At 37.0% G+C, this 10,043-nt stretch overlaps 1 protein-coding gene across 1 annotated transcript in view; it reads left to right on the forward strand.

Annotated features, from left to right (window-relative positions):
- Positions 1–8,646, forward strand: part of CCDC7 (coiled-coil domain containing 7) — a 321,418-nt gene extending 312,772 nt beyond the window's left edge. Inside the window, exons 38-40 of the mRNA XM_055087797.1 lie at positions 3,961–4,177; positions 4,881–5,016; positions 8,279–8,646. Coding sequence (XP_054943772.1) covers positions 3,961–4,007 — 47 coding nt within the window. The 3' untranslated portion in view covers positions 4,008–4,177; positions 4,881–5,016; positions 8,279–8,646. The remainder of the gene's footprint in view (positions 1–3,960; positions 4,178–4,880; positions 5,017–8,278) is intronic.
- The last annotated feature ends 1,397 nt before the right edge of the window (positions 8,647–10,043 follow it).

Here is a 10,043-nt window from a genome sequence, read left to right on the forward strand (position 1 = left end):
ATCTTGTTCCTTCATCTGGTACATAGCCCTCTGCCTTTTCATCTTGTCTATCTTTCTGTGAATGTGGTTTTTGTTCCACAGGCTGCAGGATTGTAGTTCTTCTTGCTTCTGCCCTCTGCCCTCTGGTGGATGAGTCTATCTAAGAGATTTGATGGGAGGGACTGGTGGTTGGTAGAGCTGACTGTTGCCCTGGTGGGCAGAGCTCAGTAAAACTTTAATCCGCTTGACTGCTGATGGGTGGGGCTGGGTTCCCTCCCTGTTGGTTGTTTGGCCTGAGGCAACCCAACACTGGAACCTACCTGGGCTCTTTGGTGGGGCTAATGACAGACTCTGGGAGGGTTCAAGCCAAGGAGTACTTCCCAGAACTTCTGCTGCCAGTGTCCTTGTCCCCATGGTGAGCCACAGTCCCTCCACCCCCGCCTCTGCAGGGGACCCTCCAACACTAGCAGGTAGGTCAGGTTCAGTCTCCTGTGGGGTCACTGCTCCTTCCCCTGGGTCCCAATGTGCACACTACTTTGTGTGTGCCCTCTAAGATTGGAGTCTCTGTTTCCCCCAGTCCTGTCAAAGTCCTGCAATCAATTCCCACTAGGCTTCGAAGTCTGATTCTCTAGGAATTCCTCCTCCCGTTTCTGGACCCCCAGGTTGGGAAGCCTGACGTGGGGCTCAGAACCTTCATTCCAGTGGGTGGACTTCTGTGGTATAAGTGTTCTCCAGTCTGTGAGTCACCCACCCAGCAGTTATGGGATTTGATTTTACTGTGATTGCGCCCCTCTGACTGTCTCATTGTGGCTTCTCCTTTGTCTTTGGATGTGGGGTATCTTTTTTGGTGAGTTCCAGTGTCTTCCTGTTGATGATTGTCCAGGAGCTAGTTGTGATTCTGGTGTTCTCAGAAGAGGGAGTGAGACCGTAGTATTCTTTTTATGACTAATATTCCACTGTATATATACCCACCACATGTACTTAATCCAGTCATCTGTTGATGGGTACATGGGTTGCTTCTGTGTCTTGGCTATTGTAAATCGTGCTGCTATGAATATTGGGGCGCATGTATCTTTTCAAATTAGTGTTTTCACTTTTTTCCGAATATATACCCAGGAGAGGAATTGCTGGATCATACGGTAGTTCCATTTTCAGTTTTTTACAGAACCTCCATACTGTTTTCCATAGTGGCTTCACCAATTTACATTCCCACCAACAGTGTACGATGGTTCCCTTTTCTCCACATCCTTGCCAACATTTGTTATTTGTAGACATTTTTGATGATAGCCATTCTGACAGGTGTGAGGTAATTTGTGTTTTTGATTTGCATTTCTCTAATAATTAGTGAGGCTGAGCATGTTTTCATGGCTTTGTGTGGACATTTTCACCATATTAATTCTTCCAATTCAAGAACACAGGATATCTTTCCATTTATTTGTGTCTTCTTTAATTCCTTTAATCATTGTCTTATAATTTTCAAGGTAAAGTGTTTCTGCTTAAATTTATTCTTAAGTATTTTTTTCATGCTGTTGTAAAATGGATTTTTTTCTTATTTTCTCTTTCAGGTGTGTCACTGTTAGTATATAGAAATTCAACTGATTTCTGTATGTTGATTTTATATCCTGCAACTTTATTGAATTCATTTGTTCTAACTTTTTTGTGGAGTCTTTTGGATTTTTTGTATATAAAATCGTGTCATCTGAAAACAACTACATTTTACTTCTTCCTTTCTGATGTGTATGTATTTTATTTCTTTTTTTTTTTCTCTACTTGCTATGGCTAGAACTTCCAGTACTATTTTGAGTAGAAATGGTGAGAGTTGGCATCCTTGTCTTGTTCCTGATGTTGGATGAATAAGGTTTTAACTTATCACCATTGAGTATGTTAGCTGTGAGCTTGTCATATATGGCTTTTATTAGGTATAGTCCTTCTATATCTAACTTGTTGAAACCTTTTATCATGAATGGGTGTTGAAATTTGTTAAATTTTTTCTTCATCTATTGAATTGATTATGCGATTTTTATCCTTAATTTTGTTAATGGTACATATCACATTTATTGATTTGCTATATTGAATCATCCTTGCATCCCAGGGATGAATCCCACTTGATCGTGGCTTATGATCCTTTTAATGTTCTCTTGAATTCTATCTGCTAGTATTTTGTTCAGAATTTTTGCATGTATGGTCATCAGGGATTGCCCTATAATTTTCTTTTCTTATAGTGTTCTTGTCTGGCGCTAGAGTCTGAGGTGTGGGAATGTGCACATCTCCTGTGGAACCGAGGTCTAGGTCTCTGCAGTTTGCTGCAGTGACTTGGGGAGAGAGAGGGACTCAGCTACAGCATGGGCCCTGGGATGACAGGGTGCAATAGTGGCTTGGGCCCAGGGAGCAGGGTGCAGTAGCAGCATGGCATGGAGATGGTGGGTCAAAGCCCCAAGTCTGGCCCAGGGAGGCAGTCACAGAGCAGCAGCAGTGCATCCAGCTGATAACCCATTAAAGCCAGGTGGGTCCAGATAATGGTTACAGAGGGTGGAGTACAGAGCAGCAGCAGCTTGGCCTGGTAATGGTGAGTCAAAGCCACAACCTAGGACCTGGGGTGAGGCTCAGAGCAGTGGCAGCTCATCTGGTTCCATAGGCAGTATGGTGCTATGGCTTCCCAATCTCAGAGAATGGGGCACAGCAGCAACTGGGTCCTGGGGACAGGTCTTACTACTGTGACAGCTCTAACCCTGGGGAGTAATGGGGGAGGGGTGTGGTAGCGGGGGGATTCCAGGTAGCTCCATCAGCTTGGGATTAGCACTGGTGCATATGTGGGAGTTCCCCATGGCAGTGAGGCTTGCTGGGGTTCTCCTCTCATTTTCCTCATGGGGTGAAATTCCTCTGAGGGGGTCCCTCCTAGCTGGCCTGGGCTAGAAGATGAGGTGACTCAGGTAAAATGCTTCCTGCATTTTTCTATGCAGCCATCCTTGGATTTTGAGCTCCTCCGGATTTCTGCTGCTTTTTCTTTGAAGTGCAGAGCTTTCCTAGAGCTATTTTCATTGGTTTGCAGTTGTTCGTTTATTATTTTGCTTGTTTGTGAAGGAGAAGAGCATTGGGACCTCCTAGCCCTCTATCTTGCTGACATTACCTCTATCATTATTTATTCAAAGAAATTATGCATCTTTTTTGTTCTTTTACTTTTTAAAGCATAATAATATATCTTGAAAATATTTCCACATTAGCATATCCAAATCAACCTAATTCTTTTTAAGTCCTTTATATCTGAGCATACCACAAGTATGTTATTATTGGCAGTAAAAGTATATTACTTAACTAGGCCTCTGTTAAATGGACACTTTGGTTGTTTCCAGTTTTCTTTCTATAACAATGTTGCAACATACATCATTGAAGTCATTAGATGTTTTATAATCCAATCTTGACTCCATCAGTTCAGAGATATGAGTCTTCCACCTAAAAGGAATTGCCATTATTTCTTCCCTGAAACTGATTTCTTTTGATTCCTTTCTTTTGCAGCTCAGAAGTTGACTTATTTAAAACTGACTGTTTTGAAAAGCATAGATATATTAAGCATATACAACTTATATATTCCAAAAAGCAGTATTCTAGTGAACTTGAACTTTTTGAAGTCCTCTATCAATGCTTCTCAAAGTGTGGTCCCTGGACTGGCAGCCTGGGCATTAACTAGGAACTTACTAGAAATACAAATTCTTGGACCCCACCCCAGACCTACTGAAATAGAAGCTGCGGGGTTCAAGGCCACTAATTTGTTTAACAGGTTCTCTGGGTATTCTGATGCAGGCTAAAATTGGAGAAACATTTCTATAGAAACATAGGTAGTTAGATTTATGTACTCCTTTTCCATTTCCATTGTTAATATTTGTATATAATCTGTTTTTCATACTGTCACATAATAAAAATTGTATCAACTAAAATGAAATTTAATAGAATTACTTTTTTAATCACAATAATTTTCCTTTAAAGTGCCATATACTGCTACCCGAAAATCTCTACCCCACCCATACTTTTGAGAATAAATTAATTCTGGGCAAAATAAATAACATGAGCAAATTCATCGAGACAGCAATGAAATTGCAAGAGTGGAAGCCTTATGAAAATAACAATGCCTTGAGTGGATGCTGCTTATTGAACAATAATGAGAAAGATCCTGAATAAACAGGGTAGACCCAGATCATGGAGGGTGAGTTTGAATGGCTTTTCCTTTTTCCTAAGTTTGAAAAAGTTACAATTGTCTTTTATTGAATGAATTACAAATGATGAAAATATTCACCTGATTCAAAATAGCAATGTTTAAACACTGCACAACCAATTTCAAAAAGGAAAGGAAATAAACATCAGTGCCCCATGACAGTAACCTAATTGATATGTGTTGGAGCATATTCTGTGGAATTTGTAATGAGACAAAATACAAGTGATAAGAATTTTAAAGACATGAATCTTGCCAACCAATGTTAATAATATTGTTGTTAAGAATCTTATTATTATAATGTATAATATTGTATACATATATGTAACAGTCAATGTTATTAGCAATTTTAATAATAACCGTTAAGATATTATTTTTAACCACATTTTTACGTGCCTTGGGAAGCATAAATATTATTGGATGAAACTGTCTATAATCCAGTCTGGATTATTACTGACATAGGTATTTAAACTTATAGAAAATCTTTTTGTACCTTGAATGTTACTATATTTCGTCAGCAAGAATTAGAGCAGTTAGTAATAATATTAACCTAAGTATTCTGGAGTTATGTTTTGTATCAATATTTAATAGGAAATTTGGATTTCTACAGGAACAATATAGAGTGGAATAAAGTTGATGAAATAGTGGCTATCCTCTATAATCTCTCATTATAAAATACTATTTATATTTTATACAGTAGTAAAAAAAAAGTACAACTTACATGGCAAGAAGAAATCAATTGAGTGAGCATAAAGTGTCAGTCAAGAGAAAATAAATGGAGGAATTCTTCACTAATTACTGATTATTCTCTGAAACTGTGAAAGGTCCCAGAGGTAATATAAAAATAATGTGTATTAATAACTTTTGTGAGGGTTTTAGAGAGAATATATGCAGAAATGAATAGGAGAATTGTTGTTGCAAGTTGCCAATAATTGGATTGTGAGCAATGCACATTTTATACTTCTCTCTAGAATTATTTTTCCAACATAAATTCATCATAGCAGTCTGATCCTATGAATGGTGATTGCTGGACCCAAACCAATTTCTCAGTTTGCTTCTGTGGACTATCCAGATAACAGTGAATATAATTTATACATTAATTATGTGATCATTTGATTAAATGAGCTAATATATGTGCTAAATCAGTGCTTTGCAAGCCTATCTACAAAATAGGATTCACCTGGGGTGCTTTAAAAGCTACCAATTCTCTGCCCCAGCCCCAGACCAATTAAACTAGATTCTCCTTAGGTGATTAAACTGTGCAGCCAGAGTTGAGCACCATGATGCCTATTATTTGATGATATAAAGGAAATCAACTGATACCTCAGCCCATATACAAATGGTTGTGGCTGATTTTTTTTTTTAATCCGGATCTTGTAGCTACTGTCCTAGTGGGGCCCAATAAATAGATTCAGTCTATACTGGGTTCACTTATATGTTCCTTCTCCCAGACTACCTCGTTCATGGCAATTATGACTTCCTCTCCAAGCACTCCCCAACAGAATTTCCTGTGATAATGGAAATGTTCTATATCTGTGCCCTCCAATATGGGAGCTATGAGCCATATGCAGCTATTGAGCTCTTAAAATGTGGTTAGTATATTTTAATTAGTTTAAAATCTAAATAGCAATATATGGTTTGTGGCTCCTATATTGGACAACACAACTCAAGAATTATCAGTGATCCAGCAACCAATCAGGACCTGGGAAGGCAGTGAGCTATCCAGAAGGACATATACGAAACCTTTTTACTGATTAATGACCAATACAACTAAATATATCTCCCAGGAGAAGTAGGAGCAGGAGTAGTAGTATTTCAGCAGAGCTGTTGGATAAGATGCTTCTTAGGATAGTAGGATGGCCCTTAATATTGAGCAGATGATGTCAGTTTCAACCACGGACTCTGAATAGCTCAAATTCGGCCAGGATTAGTGGGCAAAAGTGAGTAGGCTACAGCCTTTGGAAGGCTTTGGTTGTCTTCAAAGATAAGGCAAGTCTCATCCATTCTTGAGGAGGTCAGATAATTAGTAGTCAGGGCACAGTTATAAGAATGAATATCTAATGATCACTAGAAATTCAATAATTCCTTTGGTTTTATTGTGATGCACTCAAAACCTAAAAACTTTTAGAGATCATATTAATGCTTTAATTAAACTGAAAAAGGCTCAGTGAGTATTTCTCTAGACTTCTGAATACAGTTTTTACTATGGTTGTTCTAAAAATGGTACTGCTAAAGAGAGATCTGGACTACCTAATCCAAAGTTTAATTTGAATTCTGCTTTGGTATGTAAATTAGAATATCATCTTTATAAACAAGCTCTGTCCAGAAGGTAGTAGAATAATTTTTTGTTCATAAAAATTATGTGATCATTCATGCTGTTGTGGTCTATTCAGTTGGCGAGAGTACCTCTAGCATTCCATTTTCTATTTGTCACAATCCCTAATTGAAATCATATTATTGGTATCTTAAACATTCAGTTCCAAAATGTCTCATAGAGCTGGTGCAGGAGATTAGAGAGCAACAGGAACAGACAGTAATCTAAATGTAACCACTTGATATTTTAGTATTTGATGAGAGGCAAAAATCCTTATTTTTCTTTTCAAGAACATGAGATTACTTGGGAGGAGGGGCGTGGTTCAAGGAACATATTTTCCCGCTCTGTATATTGGTGGCTAACTTCTTGCACAGGGCCATGATTTCAGGTGCGGAGAGAGAGTAGAGTTACCAGATTACACAGTTAGGTTCCTGAGGCAGGGGCATCATGCAATTGTTTTTTGATTTAGAAAACAATTCACAGTTTGTTATGCTCCTCTCTAGGTTAATGAGCACTGCAGTGGCAAATAAAATGGAATTTTTAAACAGGGTGTAGGCAGTAACTGTAACTTATAGGATATGAATTTTCAACAGAAATGGCTGAATCACTGGGCCATGGAATAGAGGTATTGGTCACTAGCATCCAGGGTATCGATAGCTTCTTATTGAATGAAATCCTGGTCCATGCAGCTGCTTGACATTTTGAAGTCTATCATTGCTTTAATCGAATGGCAGGAACCTACAACTCAAGAGTTTCATGGAGACATCTCTGAATATACAGACTGGGAAGAGAAAAAGCATTGTGATTGTTCTCTCTCCCATACCTTTTCTACCCTCCTATCACCTTCCAGACAGCCAGTCAGGTGCCTGAGTTGCAGATGGCAAGCTACAGGCTGGGTGCCCATGGTCAACTTTCTCAGTTCCCCAAAATACAATCATAATTCCTATCTTAGAATTCCCAAGTCTTTCAGTTTGGGCATGGGTCAGAGTGGTAGAAACTATGTGTGGACAGGCTCTCATGTGTACATATAGTCTCATGGTTAATTCTGTCTGTTCAGAGCATGTATTTATTATCTGAGAATCAAGACACAAGTTCATTTAAATTGCTCAAGGTCATAGAGCACATTAGCAGCAGATAAAGGATGGGAACCCATAAAATTGGACTCTAAAGTCCAGGATTTTAATCTCTAGTATATATCCCACCAAAAGGCCATAGTCCATAATAGCCAGCTTTACAATGTTATTTTAAAAAAATTATTCTGATATTTGTTTAAAATGGTAATGAAGACTTTATTTGACACTATTGCAGTAGGGGACAAAGACTGAACTCAACTCCAAACATAGCAAAAACAGCTGGGGATTTATAGCCAATGAGCAGAGTAAGTGAGTGGATCAGTGGATGTAACATTACTAAGAGGAGGCATCAGGGGTGGGGGATTCCTACTAAATTACCCTAACAGCCTTCTTGCTAAAGGCAGGCCAAGGACAGGGCCAAGTATGAGGCCTACTTGAAAAGAGGTCTTAGAGGAACCCAACCAAAGTTTACTAAAGGAGGGATTTTTTGTCAAGGTTCAGCTAAAATGAACTTTTTTAAGCACTGAGAGAAAGAGCATTGATTTTGAAAACCAAAATCTCTAGATAAAATTTTGAAAAATGCCATGCAATTAGTGTAGAATTTACTCTAATGATGAGAGATGCACAAAGCTGAAAGTTTTAGAAATGCTTCTGTGTATATTAGAAGTTCAATTAAATGAAAAATATCACAACTTGATTTATTTTCAGAACTTTTCTTTGCCATGTGGAACAAATTTGAAGCTAAGATAAAAGCCTCTCTTGCTGATGTTAAGAAAAGAGCTCTCTGTTGAAGTTCCAACTTGCTTCTATTCACTCATGTCCCTGTAATGCCTTCTGGTGTGGTGTAAAAGCAATTAAATGAAATTTGTGCTCTGCAAGTCTTGATAATGTCATAATTATTTGTGTCAATTATTTGCAAATCTATTCTTTATCATACTATATAGAGAAAAGTCACTGCCATACATTTCTTACACTTCCAGATAGAGGAACTGAATTTAGAAAAGATTTGGCTTTAGTTTTTTTCATATTAAAACTGTAAATTCATTGAAGAGATCAGAACAAAGTTATTATTTATGTAATATTTATTAAACCTAGTGAGACTGCAAATCATACTACTAGCTGTAGCTGAACTATAAAAGACATTATTTATAAACTCAAAGAACTTATTCTGTGTGGGAATGTTATTAATGAATATCAAGTTTAATTGGTATTAGTGTTAAAGGAACATTGAAAAGAATAAGAGGAAAAAACTTGTAAATATTAAGTTAGTAGTCTAGTATCTTTATTGTTGCCTTGTTTTCTCTTTTGGCCCTGAGACTGATGGATTTTCATGACTGGTTATTATCTAATCATGTGCCTCTTTTGATGTGAAGATGTCTTTTATTTATTTTTAGAATATTTTTATCAGCTTCTAACAGTTCTAAATATTATTAATAAATATTTTGGTTCGTTATCTGTTTGAAAACTGAAATGAAGTAAAACTAAATAAAATAATACTCTTATGTATTTAATTAGATTCTTTCCAGAATCTAGAATTATTGCACCATTTCAAAACATGCTTATGTTGATAGGCTACTAATTTAGTAAAAAAAAATATCAATAGGTATTTAAATTTCTACATTTAAGAATCTTTCGACAGTAACACAATAATAGGAGGGGACTATAACACCCCACTTTCACCCATGGACAGATCAATGAAACTGAAAATAAATAAGGAAACACAAGCTTTAAATGATACATTAAACAAGATAGACTTAATTGGTATTTATAGGACATCCCATCCCAAAACACCAGAATACACTTTCTTCTCAAGTGCTCATGGAACATTCTCCAGGATAGATCATATCTTGGGTCACAAATCAAGCCTTGGTAAATTTAAGAAAATTAGAATCGTATCAAGTATCTTCTCCAACCACAATGCTATGAGACTAGGTATCAATTACAGGAATAAAAACCTGTAAAAAATATAAACACATGGAGGCTAAACAATACACTACTAAATAACCACGAGATTACTGAAGAAATCAAAGAGGAAGTCAAAAAATACCTAGAAAAAAATGACAATGAAAACACAATGGCCCAAAACCCATGGGATGTAGCAAAAGCAGTTCTAAGAGGGAATTTTATAGCAATACAATCCTACCTCAAGAAACAAGAAAAATCTCAAATAAAAAACTTAACCTTACACCTAAAGCAATTAGAGAAAGAACCAAAAAACCCCAAAGTTAGCAGAAGGAAAGAAAGATCAGATCAGAAATAAATGAAAAAGAAATAAAGGAAACGATAGCAAAGATCAATAAAACTAAAAGCTGGTTCTTTGAGAAGATAAACAAAATTGATAAACCATTAGCAGACTTATCAAGAAAAAAAGGAAGAAGACTCAAATCAACAGAATTAGAAATGAAAAAGGAGAAGTAACAAATGACACTGCAGAAATACAAAGGATCATGAGAGATTACTACAAGCAACTATA

This window comes from Physeter macrocephalus, chromosome 11 (genome assembly GCF_002837175.3).
Source record: "Physeter macrocephalus isolate SW-GA chromosome 11, ASM283717v5, whole genome shotgun sequence".
In the NCBI taxonomy this organism is placed as follows: Eukaryota; Metazoa; Chordata; class Mammalia; order Artiodactyla; family Physeteridae; genus Physeter; species Physeter macrocephalus.